The sequence below is a fragment of the Lissotriton vulgaris genome, chromosome 12, assembly GCF_964263255.1.
Source record: "Lissotriton vulgaris chromosome 12, aLisVul1.2, whole genome shotgun sequence".
Taxonomy (NCBI): domain Eukaryota; kingdom Metazoa; phylum Chordata; class Amphibia; order Caudata; family Salamandridae; genus Lissotriton; species Lissotriton vulgaris.
In genome coordinates, this window is record NC_141700.1 from 260953306 (window position 1) to 260979784 (window position 26479).

The 26479-nt window shown below is 46.3% G+C and overlaps 1 protein-coding gene across 1 annotated transcript in view; it reads left to right on the plus strand.

Annotated features, from left to right (window-relative positions):
* Window positions 1-26479, plus strand: part of CNGB1 (cyclic nucleotide gated channel subunit beta 1) — a 1326699-nt gene that overhangs the window by 132324 nt on the left and 1167896 nt on the right. The window contains exons 7-8 of the mRNA XM_086945539.1: window positions 11226-11353; window positions 15339-15341. Of these exons, the coding sequence (XP_086801665.1) occupies window positions 11226-11353; window positions 15339-15341 (131 nt within the window). The remainder of the gene's footprint in view (window positions 1-11225; window positions 11354-15338; window positions 15342-26479) is intronic.

Below are 26479 nucleotides of genomic sequence, written 5' to 3' on the forward strand. Positions count from 1 at the left end.
TTTGTACATGGAGAGGGAGGAGTCGAGTATGATGTCAAGGTTTCTAGTGTGGTCTGTGGGCTTCAGAGGGCTGCCAAGTGCGGTGGGCCACCGGGTGTCGTTCCATGCTGATGGGGTGGTTCCAAGTACGAGGACTTCTGTCCTAAAAAGGTTGATATCTGTTGGAGTAGTTCTAATGAGTGTTGGATGTGAACACGTACCTCCACCCACACTGGTGGTAAAGGGCCTCAATTATCTATCAAGCATTAAACCCTGCATCAAGCTTTGCTTTTTAGGAGGTGAGTATAAACAGTCAGTTCAGAGTATTTTGGTTTCAATTCTCTGAGCACAGACTGGTCTATCAGTGTCCTAAACATGTCCCTTCCCAACTGTATTACATTATGCATTTCGAAACCCATTTTGTGATTCAGTGATCTATTACCGAATAACAAAATTAGTTTAATACATTCAAATAGTCATTTAGCGGTCGCAAACACTGATTTAGTGAATTGACTATACTCCTCCGCTCCGTCTCTTATGGAACCAGCCGGTCAGGGCAGTCCCATAGTCAGACTGAAAGGGGAGGACTCCCAGCATGGGTAGCAAAATCACCAACCAAAATGGTTGTTGTTATTTACAACCCACAGACAATAGCTATTATGTCACATGCAAGCCATATTATAACCAGGGATGTTGGGTCATCAAAATGGCAAAGGTAGAGGAGATAAGGTTTATGCACCACTCAACCACCAATAGCATCGCAGGGTCCTAACCTTAATGCACCTGATGCAATATATCAATGTGTAACCTGCAGGGCGCTCCCACCAATGTCATAAGACAGCTGGAGGGTTTATGCACCCGCTGCAGCCAACAGAACTTATGGGTTTCCTTTGCCTTCTAAAGACATGTGTACAGCCCCCGGGTTGAATGTTACCATCACATTAAGATTGCTATTAATGTTCCTATAAGATCTGCTGCACTGTGAAAGTCAGGCCTCAACCCCAGCAGGGCAGACTGCAGGAAGATGTTGCCAGGGCTTGCACTCAGAGGCCTGTGGGTATTCTACTTGCTACCTTTATCTTCCAAACCTCCACCCACCAAAAATGGGGAAGTTGTCTTCCAATGTTCCTCAGATTGGATTTTTAAGAATAAAAGGAAGTAAAATGACAGGCATCTGACAGATATAGGTTTGAAAAACAGAACGATCTGGAAGAGCTGAAAAGTGAGAATAGATGAAGGAACGTTTGCAGTGTTCTAAATACAAAAATGTAGTTAAAGGAGACCATAAACTACATCCCACCACGGCCAATAAAAAAATAATCTTATGCAATCTAGGGAAACAACATCCAATGTTATATATTTACTTAAATGTCCAAGTGGAAAAATATCCATGGAACAGACTTCCAGGATCGAGCTAGTAAAGATTGTAATTGTAATTGTAGTTAAATTTATAGAGCGCATTATCACCCAGAGGTCTCTAAGCGCTGTATGGACGGTACACCTAAGCCAGGAGGGGTAGGCGGGTGGCTGCTTAAATATTGCCCCAAGCCTCTGAGAAGAGCAGCTTCTTCAGCTTCTTCCTGAAAGGAAGATTAGCTTCCTTGTGAAGGCTTGCCGGAAGGCTATTCCACGATTGTGGGATAGAAGTCGAGAACGCTCTCCAGCCCATAGAGGACAAGTTGAAGCGAGGACATACCAGTAGGTTGGCTTCTGCTGACCGAAGCGCCCTCCTGGGGACATAGTTGGTTAGGCGGTCCTTGATGTACCTTGGGTCTTGACCATACAGGGTTTTATGAGTGATGCAGAGCCCCTTAAACTTGAATCTCTGTCTGACCGGAAGCCAGTGTAGATCGCGCAGTAGAGGCGTGGCATGTGCCCGTCTTGGTTTTTTAAAGATCAATCTGGCTGTGTCATTCAAGACAACCTGTAGTCTGGCCAGTAGTTGTTGTGAGATGCTAGAGTACAGAGAGTTGCCATAGTCCAGGCGCGACAGGATCAAGGCTGATACTGCCCGTCTAAGAGTGGCAAAGGTGAGGAGCGGGGACAGTTTTCGCAGTTGTCTCAACAGTCCAACACAGGTTCCTACGACTGTTGACACCTGTTGTGCCATAGATAGCTTGGCATCAATCTTGATGCCCAGACTTTTTACGGCCATGACTGATTCTGGAAAAGGCCCAAGTTCCTTAGGCCAGAAGAGATCGTTCCTAGGGTTGAGGGCAGTGGTGACCGCCAGTACCTCTGTTTTATCGGGATTTATCTTTAGGGAGTTTGCTGCCATCCAGTTGACAGTAAATTTTAGAATGTTTTGCATCTTTAGATGAGCTGATGGTGAACCGTCAATCTGGACAATAATTTGGGTGTCGTCGGCGTAATTATAAATCCGACCCTCCAGCTGGTTTAGTGCGGAGATTAGAGGATGTAAATAGGCGTTAAAAAGAAGGGGCGAGAGTGCTGAGCCCTGCGGCACACCACATTAGAGAGTAGCTGGATCAGACACCAGATCAGCTATTTGTACTCTCTGGGAACGGTCTTTAAGAAAGGAGGTGAGCCAGGCTAGCGCTGAGCCCTGGATTCCCAGTTCCGTAATCCGCGACAATAGTTGGGAGTGATTGACCGTGTCAAATGCCGCGGAAAGGTCATAGGCCAGGGCACATGGCATTTTTTTATCAGCTCTAAATCTCAGATCATCCAGTACGGAAAGCATGACTAATTCTGTGCCGGGACATAACCCAATCATTAGAACAAAGAATATGAAATCAAGTGTAGCCAGACACTTTAATGAGATGAGATATGATACATGTCAAATGATGTGAAGTGTTATCAAAATCGAAAAGAGGAGACAAGATGAAAAGACTCTTGGAAAGAGAACTATGGTGGATTGAATTATAGATTATGGCTAGAGATCATTCTCGTTTGGATATTATTTAGATTATTTACTACGAAAGCAAATACATAACCATGTTTGTCTTAGGAGAGTCGAGTCTAGTTTAGAACTGCAAAGGACATAAAGGAAAGCCCTTGGTAACATAACTATTAGATGGATGATTCTCGATTTTCTATTAACTGGAAGGTTTTTGGGGTATAAGCAAAAGCAAATCCAAACATTTTTGATTCGGTTTCCGAAGTCTGTCTTAAGCTCCATAAGGATTACAATGAAGGGTGTCATATCTTGTCTTTTATAATCACATTAACTAGTGTGTCCAAGTTGGATGGAGTCATAAACCTTAGAGAACTGCAACAGACATAAAAGGAAGAGGTGGGCAATACAGTAATGAGATGATTTAAGAAGTCTTTTATTCATTTTAGATTAGATTAGAATGAATATTAGGGAAATAATGAAGTCCAGATTTAAGATTTGATTTTGGTTAATCATTCTACTTAATTTTATAGCCAAGTGATGTACGTTTATGCGACTATGAAATGCATAATGGATTTAGGAAGAGTGGTGCCATACTGACTTATTTACTGAAGTAAGTTTGAGCAGTTAATAGATGTGTGGAGTAGATCACATGTCGGCACTGCATTTGTGATACGTTAAGTTACACAGTAAGGTTATTTTCTTAAATGTTAGAGGCTCTTCTACATGTCTTACAATCTAGAGTTTAAGTGCATCTCCCCTGAAGATAGGACTTTAGTCCTAAAATGTTTTGGGAATATGGATGTATGAAAACATATACAGGTCGGACATACAATTACAGAGAAAGAAAATATATACGTAAAGAAGATGAAAATGTACCTTAAGGATGCATTTACTTGTGTGTGCCCTTTTAGATGGCGCGAGGCTCGCCATTGGAGATGATAGCATATATAGTTAAATAATTTGGTGGTCAATAAGGAGCGCAAATAATATTAATTCAAACAGAGAGCTGGAAAAACTAAACAGACTAGAAACAAGATATTATTTTCAAGCTCCTCTTTATCCTCAACACAGTTAGTGAAGAGAAGCTGAAAACAATTTATTAAGTGCGCTGTTACAGATTGGCTTCTTGGCACTAAAGATTGCTGAGTGTTTGCCAATGGGAACTGGCTACAGATTTAGCACATCAGGGAGGTCATTCACATTTTCCTAAAAGTGCTATGATTTTCTGCCTGTTTGATATCTAAAGATAACAATTCCGTAATATTTGACAAATAACTCTTATAGTGTGTCCACCTGATCTGGTTTTATTGAACTCCAGAATGGAGAGTCTGTAGAACCCTGGAAGGAGTATACCTACTTGAAATGTTCTGGAGGATGTTTGGCCAGACCCACAAATCACTTTATGAACCATACAGATTACCTTGAACAGAATTCTCTAAACACGAAGACAGACCACTCAGCATTTTAGACATTGTCTCAAATGCAAGTACTTTACCAATCTTATTGTAATGTTCTGCATTCTCAGCAATCTCTTGTGATCGTTGCTGGCAGTCTAAATATAGCAAGTTACAGTAATCTAGATCACAATTTAAACAGGTGCCTACCAACATTTAATGTATCTTAGATGGATCGAAGGGTAAGATTTTCACCCATTAAAGATAAACGACTATTTAACTGTGTTAATCTGTTTGGTCAGATTTAGACTGTAAACTCGAATGAAACCCTGGCATCCACTTTGTCAGAGGGCTCTGGGAGACTACTATAGACAAGGGCCAACGATTATGGTTCCAGGCAGAGGGTTGCCAGTCAGCTTGAGAATATTGGAAACATCGATTGTTGAATTTTTCTCAGCATAATTATAATTGCAGACACATCACTAATGGAGTCTGATATCTGATCCAGTCTGTGTATCCTCTGCATATGAAATGGCCATGAAACCAACATATCTGATAAGTTTCCCCGAGGCCCAGCATCAAGACTATATACAGCTAATAAGGTGGAGACCTAGGGAACAGCACAAGCATCCTCATGGTTAGATGATAGAAAGAGTGGGAGAAGCATCATTTGGGATCTGTGTTCTCCCAATAGGAAATAATGGGAACCAGGAGAAGGCCCTCTCCTTAAGCCAGCTGCTGGGAGACGACCGACCAGAATGTAATGGCCACTTAAATGGAAAGATATGGCGAAGTCCCACAGAAGGACTGCAGTAGCACTCTTCGTCGAGATCTCATCTTAGTTCATCCAGATCACTGAGAGCGGTCTTTTTTCCGTGTTCTGATTTGACTGCTCTTTCGGACCTGTCAAGGAAACAGTTGAATGGGGAAATTAAGTTACTAGCAAGTGTACAATGGGAACTGCAACAGAAAGTTCCTGTTGGTAGTTTCTACCAGTCCCGTTCATAAAGGTCCATGATGCTGCTCAGTCGCATCTGTTCAATCCAACAAACCTCAACAGGCACAAGGCCTTCGAGATTGCTCTCACAGGAGATCCTACAGCTGTCTTATGACATTGGTGGGAGCACCCTGCAGGTTGCACATTGATATATTGCATCTGGTGCACTAAGGTTGGGACCCTGCGATGCTATTGGTGGTTGAGTGGTGCATAAACCTTATCTCCTCTACCTTTGCCATTTCGATGACCCAACATCCCTGGTTATAATATGGCTTGCATGTGATATAATAGCTATTGTCTGTGGGTTGTAAATAACAACAACCATTTTGGTTGGTGATTTTGCTACCCATGCTGGGAGTCCTCCCCTTTCAGTCTGACCTGACCGGCTGGTTCCGTAAGAGACGGAGCGGAGGAGGATAGTCAATTCACTAAATTAGTGTTTGCGACCGCTAAATGACTATTTGAATGAATTAAACTAATTTTGTTATTTTGTAATAGATTACTGAATCACAAAATGGGTTTAGAAATGCATAACGCAATACAGTTCGGAAGGGACGTGTTTAGAGCGTCCCTTGCAAATAATGTTTCACAATGCTGTGTAGCAATATTTTGTGACACCAATTTCGGTTGCAAACTGTGATATTTTACTAACGCCTCAAAAGAGGTGGTGAACCATTCGCAAAGCAGAAGCCCTTAGGACCTCTTCCCTTGGAGAATGTAAAAAAAAGTTTGTTTGAGAGTGGGCGGTGGTCAAAGGGACCATTGCCAAGCCATAAACAAACGTTTAAAAACATTCTTGAATGGAGACCTGCTTCATTTAAAGAAAACATGAAAAAAAAGTCAATTTGAGTGTGATTGCAGGTGTGGTGGTGAGCTGACGCCAGAACGCCACCATACCAGTGATGACATCTAGTCAGAATAAGTCACAATTTCAAGAGCGGCTCCTCCGTTATAGTGGAGGGACATCGGCCCACTGAAATACCCACAGATATTGAAAAAAAATGGTAATTAAGTTAATTAATTGCCATTTTTATTTTTCGTCATCCCATCCCGAACGAAAGTCAGGACGGAGTGGGGCCGCTGCTGAATGGCAGCAGCACCAGGGAGGAGGGTGGGCTGCCTTTTGCACTTGTTTAAAGTGCGCATGTCTCTTTGACCGGAAGTCTTGCGACAGTCAGCCACACATGCACACTTTAAACCTCTCTAACCCAGCTGTCTTAAGACAGCTGGGTTAGAGAAAGCAAAAGCCTCCAGTGTTCTTATGGTCGCTATGGTCGGCGTGTCCTAACACACAGATAATGAATCTTGTAGGTGGTGGAAAACTTCATCATAGAGTCACATATACAACAATCAATGGTACTCCGTATGTTGAGCGAAAATCAAGTGCAAACTTTTATTGTAGGGTGTGGTTCTTTATTAAACATGCTAATGGGCGCTGCGGGCGGTGCGTCCTATCCCAAAGATAATGAATTGCATCGATGGTTGACTCAAACTTCATAGCGGGCTCATACAAACACTGATCAATTACACCCCGTGTGTTGAGCGAATGAAGTCGCATGCAGACAGGCATAAGTGCAGTGTAGGAACGATTATAGTGGATGGGTGGCGGAGTCAGTGCTCTCAATCTTTTCCACCACCTACAAGATTCATTATCTGTGTGTTAGGACACGCTGACCATAGCGCCTATTGCCTTGTTGAATATAGAACCAAACTCAACTACAAAAGCGACGTGGCAACCAGCCAAAAACCACTGAGGTTTTTCCAAGATGGCGCCCGCACTTTAGAGCCTACTTCATTCAGACATTGCTTTCCCAAGTTGGCCCCCACCTACAAGATTCATTATCTTTGTGATAGGACGCGCCTACCATAGCTCTATTGCCTTGTTTAATATAGAACCAAACCCAACTACAATAATGACTTGGCAACCAGCCATGAACCACCGTGGTTTTTCTAGGATGGCGCCCGCACTTTAGAGCCTACTTCATTCAGACATTGCTTTCCCAAGATGGCCTCTGCCTTTTGCCGTCTTTTACGAGCATGCAGCGCTCTAGTATTCAGACCTATCAGCCGCCCCCCAGGCACAAGTGTAACCAATAATCCAATTGAATCGAGTATATAACCACATCCTCCTCCCCTTCCTCTCACACCACGGAAGCCGCGGATGAGGGAGGACGCGAGGACTGCTCGAGTATTAGTAAGTACGGCATAGCCGTGTTTAGGGAGCCCAATGCCTATTTTATAGAACGTTTGCCATGACCCTATACTAAACCATGGCATACCTCCCATTTTTCCTTTACCAACAGATGGAAGTTTCATGTACCCTTCCTCCAGATTGGCTCATGGGGCACTGACTCCTAATTATTCTAGTATGTATTTTGACCTCTGTACTTTGTTTACTTAGAGTTTACAGCTTATAACGGATCTGTACTGATCTTCACGACTTAGAGAGTGTGTTTTATGTTAAGTGTTTGTTTTGTCCAGTAGCCAGTCAGTCAGTATAGCTTTATTCGATTTTGGTTTAAAATCATAAAAGTGTACAGTTAAAATCAGTTATAGATAAAAACATACATACAATAACACTTAATATCTGCAAGTTTTGCCCGACCTGTGGGGATAAATATCTTAATTATAGCGTACTTTTCACAGGTTAAGCTTAAATCATACAATGATTAATAGGGGTTCCAATACTTAGGACTATAAAACAATGATTCCTGTCGGGTATAGGTGGGAAAGTTACGGCCGCTCGATACATAGAGTCCTCTGCCCATTAACATGTTGCAGCCTACCTTTAGACTAGATGTGGGGATGCACGGCATTCTAGGGTAAAAATCATGCAAATCCCAGACGGAAATTGGGCCGTTTCCCAATTGGGGTGCACAGGTACGCAGGTATGGGACAATGTGTCTCTGCCTAAATCTAACGAGTACTAGGTCACCATCGATATCTTTTGGGAGGGAACCCAGCCAACCCACCCTTCTGACACTCAGTATTGTACCCTCGAGGTTAGGTGGCAGGGGTCTGTTTTTTGTTAGCCAAAATTTAACCTTGTTCAGCAGATCATGTTGTCTCTCGGTTTTCCCAGGTGTAAGTGATGGTACTCCCGCGAGGACACATACAAAAGGAGCTGCCTCCGGTGGGAGTTGGATAGGAGTAACTTTATTATACTGTGCTCTAGGAGCAGTAAGCTGCGGCAAAACGGGTTTAAAAGGAGTTTTGCGGGCTATTGGGGCTGGTGCGTTAGGGACTATTGATTGGGTTGGAGCCCTTTTGTCTTGCGTAATTGGCTTGGGGTCATTGGGAGTAGAAGGTGGGTGGGAACAATTAGGTGTTATAAAGCATTTATTGGCTAGCAAGTTCGACTTCATGGCTTCCTCCATTCCAGTCAGCCTGTCCCCTAGTGTGTTTATTTTTTCTATTAGTGGGGATATAATAGAGCTGACCAGTTGTTCAATAAGGGATAATAGATCCAGCTGTGTAGGGGATGCTAGAACGACTAATTTCTCGGCAGCCTCAGGAGTCGTGGAAGAATTACTGACTGGAATTGTGGGGCTTAAGCACAATTTTTGGAATTTTGATTGGTTCCCAATGTGATTAACCCCACTACGTTTCCTTTTAGCAGATGAGAACTGGGGAGATGCAATCCTTTGGGGGTTTTCAATGTTGGCTTTTTTGGATGATGGGAGGGTTTGCAGGGGGTTAACAGTATCAGGTAATACACAGAAGCTTTCGGCAGGAAGCGGTCATTCCACTAAAACATGTTTAGTTTTACACAGGGTGTTTAAGTCATCTAACCACGCAAAAGCATGCTCTGTGTCTACTGTGGGCTGGGGAGATACGCCTTTATCGACTTCTCTGGCAATGGACAATGTTGTACTGTTTATATTATCCCCCTTGCGAGTCATAGTGTGATTTGGGTGTAACAGAATAGTTATCGACGAATCGTACGCACCAGAAGGGAAAATGTCCTTGGAGAAAGGCAAAGTCAATAGGCGGAAAACCAAAAGGAAGCAAAAGTCTTTCTTTACCTCCTCTTAACAAAGAGCCAAGGGGGGTAGCCCCGTCCCATCCTCCTTGGGCCTCTGAGGTCCACAGAGGGCCCGCCCTTTGCCCAGGCTTAGCCCGGCATCACCCGCGTGCGTCCCGCGATGCGGAAGGGGCTCAGTCCTTTTCTGCGCCTTCTGGGCGCGTCAGTGGGCGGGAAGGGGCGGAGCAAAAGAGGCAAAGGTTTGTGGGGGTTGTAGTCCCCCCGCTCGGCGGCCGCGTGGAGTTCCGGTCGCGGCGGCGGGGGGGACCAGCAGCCAGCAGGGATGTTAGCGCCGACTGTGCTTTGCACAATGAAATCCCCAAATCCCCCGGTGAGTTCTCTGTGGAGATGGTCGCCCGCTCCCCAGATGGGGATCAGTCCTTTTCTGCGCCTTCCGGGCGCGTCAGTGGGCGGGAAGGGGCGGAGCAAACGAGGCAAAGGTTTGTGAGGGTTGTAGTCCCCCCGCTCGGCGGCCGCGTGGAGTTCCGGTCGCGGCGGCGGGGGGGACCAGCAGCCAGCATGGATGTTAGCGCCGACTGCGCTTTGCACAATGAAATCCCCAAATCCCCCGGTGAGTTCTCTGTGGAGATGGTCGCCCGCTCCCCAGATGGGGCTCAGTCCTTTTCTGCGCCTTCCGGGCGCGTCAGTGGATGGGAAGGGGCGGAGCAAAAGAGGCAAAGGTTTGTGGGGGTTGTAGTCCCCCCGCTCGGCGGCCGCGTGGAGTTCCGGTCGCGGCGGCGGGGGGGACCAGCAGCCAGCAGGGATGTTAGCGCCGACTGCGATTTGCACTATGAAATCCCCAAATCCCCCGGTGAGTTCTCTGTGGAGATGGTCGCCCGCTCCCCAGATGGGGATCAGTCCTTTTCTGCGCCTTCCGGGCGCGTCAGTGGGCGGGAAGGGGCAGAGAAAAAGAGGCAAAGGTTTGTGGGGGTTGAAGTCCCCCCCGCTCGGCGGCCGCGTGGAGTTCCGGTCGCAGCAGCGGGTGGGACCAGCAGCCAGCAGGGATGTTAGCGCCGACTGCGCTTTGCACAATGAAATCCCCAAATCCCCCGGTGAGTTCTCTGTGGAGATGGTCGCCCCAGTAGCATCTTTTTTCTTCCTTTTTTCAAACAGGTCACAACACCTAAGTGTGTCCCATATTTAGGGAAACACTGTAATCGCTAAGTCACGATATATGTCACCTTGCCTTTTCTCCACAGGTGATATATGAACGCGCATTGGGACGCGCTGACAATACCTATGTGCTCTCACTTTATCTTTGCAGGCCCACGCTTCAGAAATACTGATTGGGCTGTAATTACCAATTGAATCTCATACTGCAGTGGTATTATAACTTACATCCTTTAACTTGTACATACACATAGCACACATTGATGGCAACCTTAGTGAGTGACAGAGGGATCTGACCCCGTCCTGACGAAGAGGCATTCAGCCTCGAGACATGTTGACATCACCAGGAGAGCTAGCCCATTGTTAAGCTAAAGTTTCTCCACTACACAGTTTTTTAACGATACCAGCCTATGACTAATAAAGAATTTTTGCTTTCATAAGGCCAGGTATTATTTTTAATCTGACTTTTCCATATCACTCCTGACCCATCTCACACTCACTCAATACACCTCACATAGCACTTACAATATCTAAGTGCTCCAGCGTAGTCGCTAGTTGTAGCAACTTCCCGCCGCGTCCCGCAGGGGGGCGGGAAGACCCCAATGATGAAGCATGACACCAAGGGCCCTTTTCGTGTGTGAGGGGTAACAAATACTGTGTATGCCTACAATACCTTGGCTCACAGGAAACCTCTTAGAGGTGGACCCTGTTGTTTATTCAGATCTTTAGGAGACCTCATGCTAAAGCTCTGTCCTCCAGTGAAAAGATATACCTAATCCCATAAAGGACCTTCAGGCAGGTATATTACACCGAATAAGGTCTCTATGGAGCACATTCATTTTTTCTTTCTTTTTTTTGTAGCGCTGCAGTGGGTGTCCTTAGCTGGATAGCGCAGGGCCTTGAAAAGGTTGTACCCCAGCCAACGTGGAGCCCAACGCAAGGCCGTGCCCATGGAACACCAGAGGAAGAAACTGCTCTCAAGGAGAAAGGTGACTAAAATATGGCTTTCGGGGGCTGTGCATTGGGTAGTCTTGGTGTCTGCAACTATGGAAAATGGACTCTCAAATCATCATTCTTTTTGTGTGCAACAGGAGTGTGACCTCAAAGGACACAGTAAGCGTAATTGCGAGACTGGTGATAGTACTGTGTCCACATGGGATACAGCTTTGTGTGTGTGAGTGTCTGAGTGTGCAGTATGTGCTTATGTGTATGCCTTAGTAGGATCACCCGCTCTTCATGTTTGAGAGAGCATGTGAACTGAGCTTGAGTGAGGTATACTGTGTGCGTATGGGAGAAGATCACATGTGTCAAGAGTGAACAAGTGAGGTCCACTACATATGTCATAAGAGTGTCTGGAAAAAGAACAATTGATGGACAGAATGCAGCACCATGTCATACATTCACTCCAGTACAGAGATATGGGCCTAAATCCATAGTTTTTTTCTCCCCATGCCATTCCAGATTGAACCCAGTCATATGCAAATCAGTCTTGACCCTATGCCCAATGGAAACAGTCCAGCCCCAACTGCCAGGCCAGGTCTTCCCTGGACTGGAAACAAGCATCCTAGGACCGGTTTCGGAGGTTCACCCCTCATCAGTCAGAATAGCTTGACTCCAGTGGCATGGAGAGCACGGGACCCACATCTGGGCATACCAGTCCCACTCGGGGTGACAAATGCAAAAAGAACAATTGATGGACAGAATGCAGAACAATGTCATATATTCTCCCCAGTACAGAGACCTGGGCCTAAATCCATCGTTTTTTTGCCCCCCATGCCGTTCAAGGTTGAACAAAGTAGGCTTTGACACCACCTACAGGAGTAGTACCTCTCATATCATGGTACTGGCTGTTGGTGTATCAGTCCGCTTTCTATGAGTGCACGTACTACGATGTATGAGGGTTTATTTTACATCTTAAATGTCTATTTTGAAATGGTACCGCTTTTTAATGTTATGTTTTTTCCGCGGTTCCCCATAGCCAAACCATTTTTTTAACCTTGTCATGTTGGTTGTGGCACTCACTATTAAAATTCCTAAACTGCATATGATTATATATCAGTATTTCATTCTGTAGGGTTTAGAAGTTAGAACTGAAGATCACGTGGTATCGCTGTTTGTTCTAGGCAAAGCCGTGTCTGAAAGGTTCTCCCCGTGCTCACTACACCACTGGATTCAAGCTATCCTGGCTGATGAAGGGTGATGCCCTGAAACCGGTCCCAGGATGCTTGTTTTCGGTCCAGGAGGACCTGGCTTGGTAGTTGGGGCTGAACTGTTTCCACAAAGAACAGGGTCAAGACTGATTTGCATATGGCTGGGTCCAAACTGGGGAGGTGTGGTGAGTATATATATATATATATATATATATATATATTACCTACTGGCTACTCACTTTTAGCTCGAACGGCTGAATGGATTTGCACGAAACTTGGCAAAATTGTAGGGATTGTTAGCCCGATGTGCCTTTGCTGGGTCTCAATATATGTGCTCCAGTGGATTTTGAGAAATTAACGTTTTAAAAAACAGATATATCTGTGACAGCGTCCCGGGTAGTGCTCTGGTTCGCGTACTTTTCGCGTAACGGAACTTTGCGAAGCGAAGCTGATTGGCTCTTTGGTGTCTGTCAACATTCTAAACAGTCCGGAGCGGCCGCCATCTTGTCCCTCGGTAGGATCGAGAGAAAAGAGGAGGCCAAAACGAAGGGGCAAATGACCATAAGGGGGCATAGTAGATCCTCCCTGACCCCCTAGGTTTGATGTGGAGGCTTTAAAAGGGCCCCGCGGGGCAAAAAAAAAAAGAAAAAAAATCGTTTTTTTTTGCGTGGGGTGTGCCCGGTACGTGCACCGGAAAGCGGTCCGGGGAGCGTACTATAAGGAAACAAGAATGATAGACTTTTTAAATATTGTATGTTTATTGATTTTTCGTTTTGTTGTTTTTTTTTTGTTTTTTTTTATTTACGTAGCAACATGTAGGTACCAATGCAGAGTCTAAAAATAAATAAACGCCCTCTCCTTTGTAGATATCTTGCAAGTTGTTTCAGAAGTTATTGTGGTATATGGAATTCATACCATAGTCTGTCTGGAAAGCCGAAACAATATGGAGGCAGGAGATGATAAAGAGATGTTCAATACACATTGGAGAAGCGTGGCTCAGTGGTTAGAGGCGGCAGACTCAGAAGCTGAGATCGGCCGTGGACCAGGGTTCAATTCCCCGCCTCGGCGGGTCTCGGGCTCAAAAATTCCACGGAGTCGACAATTCTCGCTCTGGTGCCTACTTGACTCACGGGGTCACACTCTGCGACTCTGGGCAATAGCTTGCTTAATCTCCACTACGGCCCCTCGCGGCGGGATGCCTGGCTTTCACCTTGTGGATACCCGGCATGGGTATCTCACAGGGGAATACCAGGACGGGTTCCCTAAGCAAGCGCCTTGAGGCCCCTGGGTTAAAGTGCGCTATATAAATCGAAACACATTTACATTTACATTTACATTTACATTGGAGATAATATAGTTGGAGAAAGGAAGTAACTATGAGCAAACTTACTATGTAACACAAAAAAGTTGTACAGTATATTGTAAGTCTCACTTTATATTATATCTATTTTTGGTACTATTTCATAATTTACATATAAAAAAGAATAATGTCTCAAACAATTTTTAATTTTAAAATTTAAATTTATTGTTCAGATTTTTCAAAATCTAAAAGAATTTGTAACATCAATTCATCAGGTATGTCCTCCTTTTCATTCCATGATTCATATTCTTCTACACATTCAATTAATTCTTCGTCTAATGTGTCATCCAAAAAGTCATTTTCATCCTTTTCTTCATTTGGATTGTTTTCAATATTTATTTGAAAGGAAATATTATTTTCTTTCTGTTGTGCTTCCATTTTCTTGCTGTAAATTGCATAAAAAATAAAAATATATCAGTAGAGATAGGTTACTGTTGGGTTAAAGTTTAGGCAGGTACTTGTGAGTTTTTAACAGTGAAGTTATCTTTGGGCACTGTATGGATTCAGGCAGGAAGTAGAACTATTACAAAGTGCCTGTGATGAAGACTAAGTAAATTCATAATTATACCATAGAAGCCTAACTCAATCCATAATTATAACAGAGAAGCCTATCTCAATCTCTAACTCTTACAGAGGGACAGTATATAACTATCTGAAAACGTTTTCACAAATTACCATAACATAGTTCTCATTTCAAATTTTTAAAATAACTTCTTACCTTTCAAAAAGAAGTTTAATTTGTCAGTGAAAATGCTCTTGAAATGTACTTCAGGAAGTAGTAGTCAAAATGGCTGTGTTTCTCTCTCTTTCTTTATATATATTCAGGTACATAACCAATCAAATGTCATGATATAATAGTAGAAAATGAAAGTAACATTTTAATTGGTTGTCAATTCCAACACTTCATATGTGTTTTGTGAAGTAATTTACCTCAGGGAATTTAGAGAGGTCTACATGCTAAATGGCTAAATGGAATTCCAACCAAATTTGTGAAAATGGTAGGGATTGGTATGTAGTATGAGCTAATGTATAATTGGTGAAAGTGTCTCCAGTGGTTTTTCTGTAAATTACTTTCCCACCTTTTTTGAGCGAGTGCTTGTCAGTGCGTGTCCCGGTACGCGAACCTGCAGCGTTACGGGAGTCCTCCATTTTTTGTTTCGGTAGAATTGAGATACAAGATGGAGGTTAAATAATGTTCAGAATGGGTAGAAGGGGGCACGGTAGACGTATCCTGACCCCCTAGGTTTTCTGAGGGTGGCTGAGGAGGCTCATATATGTCGGAAAAAAAATTTGAATTTTTCGCGCGGTTAGCTGCCGGTACGCGAACCGGGTAGCGAACTGGGAAGCGAACATAAGTGAAAATTAGTGAAAAAAGGTACATTCGAAATTTTAAAAGAGTAATTAAAGTTAAGGTAGCTCGGAAAAGAACTTTTGGGTTCTGTGTAAGTTCTAGGTACTTATAAGTAGGTACCAATACACAGTCTTAAATTTTGTATGAAAACTCTGTTCCCCTCATCTGAGAAGTGCACGCCATCTCCTCTGTAGATATCTTGCATGTAGTAACGCAAGTTATTGTTGTAGATGCAGCCCATTCCATGGTCTCTCATGCAAGCTGAAACAGACTTATTTACATGCTTCCTCGCTTTCTCAATTTGTGGACAAAATTGATTGGACCACCTCCATTTCTGTCTTTGGCATATATTAGAATATACCAAGGCAGTTTGAGGAAAAAGTGCCATCAATTGCTCAAAGGTGTCCTTCCATCATTAGAAAAACAAAAGTAAAATGAACCAATGAAAAGTTTTATTAATAAGTCACATGACCTGTTATGCTTACGTTACGCGCTGCGCGCCGCGCTCTGGATCGCTTCCGGGAATCTGCGCCTCGCGCACCGGAGCACTTCCGGGTGCGCTAACGCGGCGCGTCATATGACGCATTACGCGACAACGCAGGTCCAGAATATAGTCAAAATGTCTCCACCAACCAGCGGTTGGAACACAACCCCTTTCAGTAGTCAAAAAAGTTCTGTTAAATGACAACAGAAGGGACAGGCAACAAGAACCATCAGTCAAAGAGGGGAGGGCAATTTCTTCTCTACCGGGTCACGTTGGGGCTCCACCGGAAGTGATCGAATTGGTAGTCTACAGTGTTTCTGGATGTTTCAGACTGACGCTGGCGTCAGCATGAGAGCACCACCATCTCGTGGCTACGTCGTGGCCATTCCGCGAGCAATCATGGCAGTCGCTCCCCACCGGAAGTCTACGGGAGTCGGGGGTCCCGGTGACTGTTGTAGAATCTTCAAGGCTCAGGGGACTCTTTTGGGAATGGGGCCCATGCCCTAGCAGTCAAGCGTCCGAGTTCCACGGTTGCCCAGAGCCATCTTTGCAGGCCAGGCCCAAGTCTGTGGAGCCGACCGCCATTTCGTGAGCTCCGTAGCAGCCGCCTGTCGCTGTACCGCAAGATTGGGTGCAATTCCGTTGGATGGCGGGTGAGACGTTGTAATAGCAAGAGCAGGCGCAATTCAGCTGGCCGAGCGAGGCACTGTGTCGCAAGAGCTGGCGCAAATCAGCTGGTCGAGTGAAGCGCTGGGGTGTAGCTGAGAAACCTCCACCTGGGGAGGTGGGGGAGGCTCGTTCGCGCCGCCTCTCCCTTCTAGTGCACCCCACGCCGTCTCCTGGCGCAGGTATATGTGATGGTCGGACCAGGGCAACGCAGGACGTGTCTTCAGGTCAAACGGATTGTGGGACAAGGTGTGGAGCAGGCGCAATTATCTCGGGGGCTTCCGTCAAGCGGTTCAGGGAGGCACCGCATCACATTGTTTTCCAATGCAGTCAGGTCCACAAACAGCCCCCACTTACTTTGAGAATAGTGAAGCTGCAGCAGGTGCAAATAAGCTTCAGACAGTGTTACAAGCGCTGCTCGGAACCCTCAACTATGGCATTCAACATCCAGGACTTATGCCATTTGTGCAAGGCAGTGACATCGAAGCATCTCAGGGGCCAAGCAACATACTATATCCAGAGTCCTTACCACAACTTCTGCCTTCCTTCTTACCTAGTTATTGTTCTTTCACTCCCACTCCAGGCTTTTAGTCTGTGGATGGAAAACCATGAACCTACACTCACCTATGAAAATCTTACTATTGATGGTTGATTTTGAGCTCCGAATACAAAGGCTTGTTTGGATCGATGTTGCAGCAGGCTGCCATGTAAATAGATATTTAATAAAACGGTTTACCCTGTTACTTGTTAATTTTGAGTCCCAAATACAAAGGCTTGTTTGGATCGATGTTGCAGCAGTCTGCCATGTAAATAGTTATTTAATAAAACGTTTTACCCTGTTACTTTGCTGGTGTGTTGTATATATTTATAATATTTGCATAGGGTTTGTCGTTATTTTGGGTGGGGTGGGCGGCGGAGCCGAGCTGTCTTGCAGCCATCATGGTGTCGAGCTCAGTTCCTCTCACTAGTTTCGTATTTCTCATGAGGGGTTGTTCATAATGTTTCTATTTTAGCTAGGTCAAAAAGAGATCCCATTAGTGGCCTATTGATTTTGCTTGATTCCTTTTGTTTTTTTAACGATTTTTCACTATCTGCAAAGACTAAACAGAGTATTGCGACTCTGTGCTTGTTTGTAAATAGAGAATGAACCAAAGAGAACCAATTCCAAAACAATAAATGCTAGGATAACAATCAATCAAATGGAGAGGGAAGCAGGCACGACGGATTACAACGGGGGCAAAGGCCAGTGTTACCTACCCTTCACTATCTGCAAAGAGAGAATACTCCTAAAAGAAAAGAGGAGGGGGGGGGGGCAGCGTTCAAAGCACATCAGCGTGCATAAATACGAAAATGTTTTTACCTACCACGTACTTGACATTTTACAGCTTTTGATATTTGCTATTAAAAAACCATTGAAATTCACTGAAAAAACCATAGGTTATAGACCATATATAGTTAGGAATTAGCATTTACAAAACCTTGAAAATTCACTGAAAAAACCATGGGTTATAGACCATATATAGTTAGGAATTAGCATTTACAAAACCTTATTTTACTCACACAAAACCATTGAAATTTCATATATAGTTAGTTGCACTAACTATATATCGCGCACCCGCAATCCACTGCTGATCATGTCACATATTACATCCTTCATGACATGATCAGTGACATAACTGATGACATCACTGATGACATCACTGATGACATCTCAAATGACATCACTGATGACATCACTGATGACATCTCATTTGACATTACTGATCACATCACTGATGACATCATTAATGTGATAATACGGTGAACCTCTTCAGACTCTAATATAATCTTAGATACACTCAGAGTAAATAGACACTCACAGACTGTCACTCATCCATGGAGTTACTCACACACCTAGTCAGTCATGCAAAGAATCAATCACACTTCCATTTCCTCAACTATACAGTTATACACACCTTACTTATTCAAACATATACTAACACATATTTACTCTCTTATACAATCCCTGATACAAGTTCACAATGATCCATACAGCCACTCACAAATTCACTGGCTCTTATGCACAGTTATTTATATATGTCAACTCTCACATGTACTGTGTTTTACATATGTACTTACTTTGACATGTAGCACTGAGATATCCATTCACTCACCAATACACTCATGCACACAGTCATCCGCCCATACAGCTGTTTCCACATGCACTTTTGAACCCATACATCTAGTGAATCAACTGCTCACACATCTATGCACAGAGTCATACACCTCCCAGCCACCCACACACACACTCAGTCTCCCATACAAGTACTTGGGCAACCAATCAATAACCCATATACTTAATCATAAAGCTACTGATCAACACATGCAGCAGTTTACAGTACAACAGATATAATGATGCACAAATTAAGACAGTTTAGTCACTAACCCATGCACTCAGTGAGACACATTTAATCACTCACTCATACAGTCAGTCATGCACCTACTAAATCCTTCATCCAGACACTTATACATCCACTCATTCTTCAATATGTAAGACATATTTTGACTTTACAGAAACACACAGTCACTGGATGTTGTCATCAGTGATGTCATTTGAGATGTCATCAGTGATGTCATCAGTGATGTCATCAGTGATGTCACTGATCATGTCATGAATGATGTAATATGTGACATGATCAGCAGTGGATTGCGGGTGCGCGATATATAGTTAGTGCAACTAACTATATGTGAAATTTCAATGGTTTTGTGTGAGTAAAATAAGGTTTTGTAAATGCTAATTCCTAACTATATATGGTCTATAACCCATGGTTTTTTCAGTGAATTTTCAAGGTTTTGTAAATGCTAATTCCTAACTATATATGGTCTATAACCTATGGTTTTTTCAGTGAATATATATATATATATATATATTATATGGGTAGGACCTAGTTTCCATAGGAAATCAGCAACATTCTATGTGGAATAACTTTGGCGCAGGTCGACGAATCTTCACGAAATTCTCCAAGAAGCTGGGGCGCTCCGCTCCTATCCTGAAAGTTTCGGGGTGATTCGTTAGGTGGGGGCCGAGAAAAAAGGGTGGTCCCAAAACGTGTATCCCCATGCAATTTTCCATGGGGACCTTCAGACACGGCTACAGCCCGAACTGCCGAACGGAATTACACCAAATTTGGCAAAAAGGTAGAGTTTGGTTCGCAGATCACGCTTGTTGTTAAATGGTGTAAATACGTTCAGTAGTTCCTGAGAAAATCAAAAGTAAAGTCATAGATATATCTATGAACGGAGTAGGGTACGCGTATCCTCCCGAGCACAAGCTTTATGCTAATTGTCTGTCAACAATCCAAACCAGGAAGTGTTGGCAGCTATCTTGTGCCTCGGTAGAACCGAGGCACAAGAAAACAGAAAAAGAAACGCGAAAAACAAGTAAAGGGGGCAGGGTAGAAACACCCTGACCCCCTAGACCTGCTTAGGGGGCCCCACAAGGACCCCCAAGGCCCAAAAAAAAATGTATATTTTTTTTAAATCGCTGGATGCATGTAGGTTACGCATATCCTGACGACCCCCCCCAGCCCCAGGGGACCACCACCCCCGGGGCTTTTAAGTGTTGGGAGGGGGGCCACGCTGCCCCCCTCCTTGAGCCTTGTGGTGGCCCTGGGGACTGCCACCCCCCAGGGCCGGCTCCTGCAGTGACCTGGGGTGCCTACCCCCGGGACACTGTTGTTTGCCATGGTAGGGCGGGAGCCGCCAAAGCAAACTGCTTTGGTTTTTGGAAGAGAGAGCAGAAAACCTGCTCTCTCTTCCAAAAACCAAAGCCGATTGCTTTTCTACATGGGGAGCAGCACGTTAGCTGCTCCCCATGTAGAAAAGCAATGCCGGCTTGGGGACGCCCCACGGTCCCCAATGGAGAGGGCCAGGCCCAAAGGGATGGGGTCCCCGGAGCCAGAAGTGGCCCGGGAGAGGGGCCACGCGGCCCCCCGACACAAATGGAAGAGAAAAAAATAGAAAGGCCGGCCCCGGGGGATGGGGCCCGCGGGGCAATAAGTGGCCCGGGAGGGGGGCCACGAGGCCCCCCTCCCCAATAGTTTTTTATATAAAAAAAAAGAAAAGGTCATGCCCCGGGGATGGGGTTCCGGGGCGATTAAGGCCTCGGGAGGGGGGCCACGCGGCCCCTTCCTCATTTTTTTTATATTAAAAAAAATTAGGGGGCAGGCCCTGGGGCATGGGGTCCCCAAGGCCCAAAAAATTGGGGGGGGGGCCAAATCCCGGGGGCTTTATAAAAATAAAGTGTGGGGGGCCCAATCACCCCACACTGCCCCGGGGACCGCCACCCCCCGGGGCAAATTATGTATTATAGCAGGGGGCACACGGCCCCCCGCAGCCCCGGGGACCGACAGCCCCATGGCTTGAATGTATAATGATGGGGAGCCCCGTGATTTAACATGATGAATGTGGGGGGCTCACGGCACCCCCGCAGCCCCAGGGACCGCCACCCCCGGGGCTTCTTTTAAAAAAAAAAAAAAAAAAAACCTGTGTGGGGGGGCTCAAGCCCTTCCACACGCCCCGGGGACTGCCACCTCCCCGGGGCACTACATATTTAAATTGGAGGGTCCATGACGGACCCCCCAGCCCCAGGAACCACCACCCCGGGGCTTTTAAATGTTGGAAGGGGACCGCAGGGCCCCCCTCCTGGAGCCTTGTGGTGGCCCTGGGGACCGCCACCCCCCAGGGCCGGCTCCTGCAGGGTCCCGGGGTGCCTACCCCTGGGACACTGTAGTTTGCTATGGTAGGGCGGGAGCCGCCAAAGCACTCTGCTTTGGTTTTTGGAAGAGAGAGCAGGAAACCTGCTCTCTCGTCCAAAAACTAAAGCTGATTGCTTTTCTACATGGGGAGCAGCATGTTAGCTGCTCCCCATGTAGAAAAGCAATGCCGGCTCCCGCAGGAGGCGGGTAGCCGGCAGGGACCGTGGGGGGCTTGGGGACCCCCCCCACGGTCCCCAATGGAGAGGGCCAGGCCCTGGGGGATGGGGTCCCCGGGGCCAGAAGTGGCCCGGGAGGGGGGCCACGCGCCCCCCCTCCACAAAAGGAAGAAAAAAAAATAGAAAGGCCGGCCCTGGGGGATGGGGTCCCCGGGGCCATAAGTGGCCAAGGAGGGGGGCCACGAGGCCCCCCCCCCAATATTTTTTTATAAAAAAAAAGAAAAGGTCATGCCCCGGGGCCCCGGGGATGGGGTCCCCAGGGCGATTAAGGCATCAGGAGGGGGGCCACGCGGCCCCCTTCCTCATTTTTTTATATTAAAAAAAATTAAGGGGCAGGCCCTGGGGGATAGGGTCCCCAGGGCCCCCCCAAAAAACGGGGGCTACAGCCCCCCTTCTTAAAAAAAAACAAAATCATCGGCATCGCGCAGGAGGCCACGCCCCTTTCATACAGCAGTTTGCAAACGCGTCCCCTGGTGCGTTTGCAGAGGGGGAATGAATTCCCCTTGAATACTGGGGGCCAACTAGCCCACCAGGAACCTCCAGTATGCGCCAGGGGGCTGCGTTGCAGAGTGGTGTTCTGAGGCCACGCCTCTTTTTACACCTCTCTGCAATGCAGCTCTGTGGCGCTTACTAGAGGTAGCTAGTGGGCTAATTGCGCCCCAGGCACCCTCAGGATTCAAGGGGAGTTAATCCCCCAACTTAAAATGCACCACGGGGCGTGTTTGCACAGTTGTGAAGGGAGGGGATGGGGCCTGAGTTCACATGTTTGCAAACACTCCCTGTGGCGCGGTTTAAGTTGGGGAATTAATTCCTTGTCAATCCTGAGGGTCCCTGGGGGCCAACTAGCACCACCTGGTACCTTCAGTAAGCACCACTGAGCTGCATTGCAGAGTTTTGTAAAAAGGGGCGTGGCCTCTGAATACTTCTCTGTCACGCAGCCCCCTGGCGCATGCTGGAGGTATCTGGTGGGCTAGTTGGCCCCCAGGGACCCACAGGATTGAGGAGGAATTAATTCTCTGACTTGAAATGCGCCACAGGGCGTGTTTGCAGACATGTCACCTCAGGCCAAGCCCCCTTCCTTCATCAGTGTGCAAACGCGCCCCCTGGTGCGTTTTAAGTTGGGGAATTAATTTTCTTTGAATACTGAGGGTCCCTGAGGGCCAAATAGCCCAACAGGTATCTACAGTATGCGCCAGGGAGCTGCATTGCAGACAGGTGTTCAGAGGCCATGCCCCTTTTTACACATCTCTGCAACGCAGCTCTGTGGTGCTTACTGAAGGTACCTAGAGGGCTAGTTTGACCCTAGGGATCCTTAGGATTGAAGGGGACTTAATCTCTCAACTTTGTCAACTAGCGTTTAGTCAGTGGTTAAGGGAGGGGACGGGCCTGACATGATGTGTGCAAACACGCCCTGTGGTGCGTTTTAAGCTGGGGAGAATTTTCAACTTCAAACCTGAGGGACCATGGGAGCTAAGTAGTCCACCAGGTCTTCCAGGAATCGCCACTGCACTGCGTTGCAGAGAGGTGGTGCATGCCGTGCCACTTTTCACATCTCTCTGCTACGCAGCTCTGTGGCGCTTACTAGATGTAGTACACATTCCGATTTACTCTCCTGTTATCAGGAGAGACCTCAGTGCTGCATCTTTGAGCCCAGTACTGATCCTCAAAAGTAATTCTAACCATTACTTACCAGTAACTTGAATTTCCTTCCATAGGCTAACATTGACTGGTTTCACTTGGAAATTCTTCTAAGTGTGGAGTTTTGGAACTTTAAAATATTCACCTAAAATCAACCGAACAACGAATTCCGATTTACTCACCTGTTACCAGGAGAGAACCCAGTGCTGCATCTTTTAGCCCAACACTGACCCTGAAAAATAATTCTAACCGTACCTACCAGTAACTTGTATTTCCTTCCATAGGAATTCATTGTCTGGTTTTCACCAGAAAAGTTTTTAGGTGTCTATTTTCACAAACTAAAAATATTCCTTAAAAATCGCCTGTATGACTTGAACACATTCTTTCAACTGTTTACAGGAGATGCACCAGTGCTGGATCCAGGATCCACCACTGATTAAGAAAAAGTAATGATAACACTACTTACCTGCTAAGTGAATTTCCTTCCATAGGGTAATATTGAGTGGTTTTACTTGGAAATTCTTCTTAGTGTGGAGTTTTGGAACTTTAAAAAAATCCTCTAAAATCAGCCGAACTACGAATTCCGATTTACTCACCTGTTATCAGGAGAGACCTCAGTGCTGCTTCTTTCAGCCAACTACTGATCCTGAAAAGTAATTCTAACCGTACTTAGAGTAACTTGAATTTCCTTCTATAGGCTAACATTGCCTGCTATATAAAATATATATAAATTAAAAAATATATAAAATAAAAAATATAAAATATTACACTTTAAATATTTTTTAAAACATTTTTTTTCAATTTATATTAAAAAGTGTAATCTAATTTAAATAAAATATCTAAAAATAAATAGTTTAAAACAATGTAGTAGAGGGAGGAGCTACGCGGGCATCCAAGATGGTCGCGTGAGCAGAGAGCTCCCGAGACCCGCACCGCCCTTCTTGATTTATCCTTCAGTTATCCTGGTCACTTCGACGGGCTTTTGAAGTGCTACTCTTACTGATGCTGTCGATCTTTTTTGGGCCGGGATCGGACTTCGGGGACCATTTTTACATCGTCTTTAACTTCCTGGCCTAGCCCCGGACGGGACCGGGGTCTCTGTTGCCTTGGATGGCTGAGCAGTAATGCAACAACAACGGCTGCTTGGCATTTGCTTCACCGATGGTGTGCCACTTTCACTTTCGGTTTCTGGTCCTCTCGTGTCCTGCCTTCCTGTGACCTGCTCCTTAATCCTGGTTTGCTACTCTCACTGGCAACACGCTTTTTCGCAGTGCCGGCTCAGTGGCCCGCGACAATCTCCTGCAAAAACCAGACTTTTGGGGTCGAGAATCGCCGACATTCCTTTGCACCCGGGTTGTCCCCGTGGGGTGCTGAATTCAACATGGCGACGAAACCCGAGATAGAGAAGCGCAGGAAGGCTAATACTCGTGGGGGGTCGGTCCAGTCCAACGTGATCGACCGCTATACGCAACCGAGAGGTTCCCCCAGTGCTGCCAGCCGTGGCTTGGAAGACCCGAAGACGGACATGGCGACCTCCTCGGAGGTGTCCCTTCGGGACCTGCTGGCCGCCATTGCGGGACTCAAGGCCGATATGAGTCAGCAGTATGAGGCCATCGTGTCGAAGATAGACAAGGTGGCGGTTGATGTTACTCTTATTCGTGCCGACCTGGCCAAGACAAATGAGAGGGTCAAGGCGCTGGACCTAAAGGCATCAAGTTTGGTGACAGACATGGCGGAAGCGCAGTCGGAGATTGGGAATTTGCGTTCATCGCAAGACCTGTTGGCCAAACGCATGGAGGACTACGACAATAGGGCCCGGCGGAACACCATTGGCCTAGTCGGAGTGCCGGAGGACAATGGTGTTGCCTCGATCGGTCTACTGGTTGAGGAGCTAATTGTCGCTAAACTCGCTCCCGCAGGCCTCAGCAAGTTTTTTGCGGTCGAGCGTGCTTATCGCTTCCCGGGTGGACAGGTAAAGCCGGTGCAGTGGCGATTCCTGGAAGACCTGGTGGACTACTTAGCCCCCATGGTCCCTCAGGTTTGAAGTTGAAAATTCTCCCCCGAGGCCTATCATTGCTAGGCTGTTTCACTTTCGGGACAGAGACGCCATTCTTCAGGCCGCCCGCAAGCACGGCCCGTTGAAGTTCGATAATAACTCTGTCTCGATCTATCCTGACTTCACTCCTCAAGTGCAACGGCAACGTTCTGGATTCCTTGGAGTGAAGCGTCGCTTGAGGGATTTGGGACTAAAATATGCTATGTTGTTTCCCGCTCGCCTGCGGATTGAATACAGGGAACGTGCCTATTTCTTCGATCAACCAGACAGTGCCAGTGACTGGTTGGACTCGCTGCCAAAGGATGACACCGAGAGCGGAGGCCCCGGAGGCGCGGACGGCGGTGCAACGGCCCAGGACTGAATTGGGGCCCCTGAGGTCCGGTTCTGGATCATGAACTCTACAGAGTACCTTTTATCGTATGCTCTATGTTTATGCCCGTGGTGGGGCGGGTTGGGGTAGTTACTCCCTTCCTCCTCGGGGGTTTCTTTGTGTAGATCAGATGGGGCGACAGGCACACTGCAGTTTGGGGTGGCTCTTTAGTCAGCAGGGGTGCAGGGTGGGGGGCGTTGTAACGGGTTCATGGTTGGGGGGTGGTTGGTGGGGACTTGGTTGTGTTGTGTGTTTCTTGTTCTTCTTTTCACATGGTATATTATTGATTGCATACATTCTTGACCTGAGGTTCCGGGAGGGGGTTGGGTCGGGTCGATCTTCTTGGGATGGGGGGGGGGGTGAGATAAAAGTTCTTTCTTGGAACGTCAATGGTTTGGGTGACAGAATCAAACGGGGCATTGTGTTGCAATTTATAAGGCGTCATGCCCCTGATGTTGTATTACTTCAAGAAACCCATTTGATTGGTAATGCCTGTAAAGCTCTTGACCGTCGAGGCTACCGGTTGGTCGCCCATGCTGGTTTTACGTCCGGCTCCCGGGGAGTGGGTATAATGGTTAAATCCTCCTTGGCCCTTGAGATTGATGATGTCACCCTTGATGATCGGGGACGCTATGCTGCTGTCTCGGGGAGATGGGAGGGGAAGCTAATTGTGATAGTGGCTGTATATATTCCCCCGGGGCTGCAGGCAACTACATATGCCGATCTTGGCAAGACTCTTCTTGGTCTCCCTGATGGTCTACTGATTATGGGTGGGGATTTTAACTCTGTGATGTCTGGTGATTGTGATCGACTGCCCCCTAGAGTTCTGCCGCAGTCCCAGAAGTGGCTCACTGACATGGCTGAAACTTTTGGTCTGGTGGACGTTTGGCGTTTGCTGCACCCCACCCAGACGCAGTATACTTTCCACTCTGGTGCACATGGCAGCCTCTCGAGGATAGACTACTTTTTCATGCTGACCTCTACCCTATCCTTGGTGCGGGAAGTTCGTCATCTCCCCCGGGGCATTTCGGACCATTCCCCTTTGCTGCTTGAGGTCTCTGTGGGTGG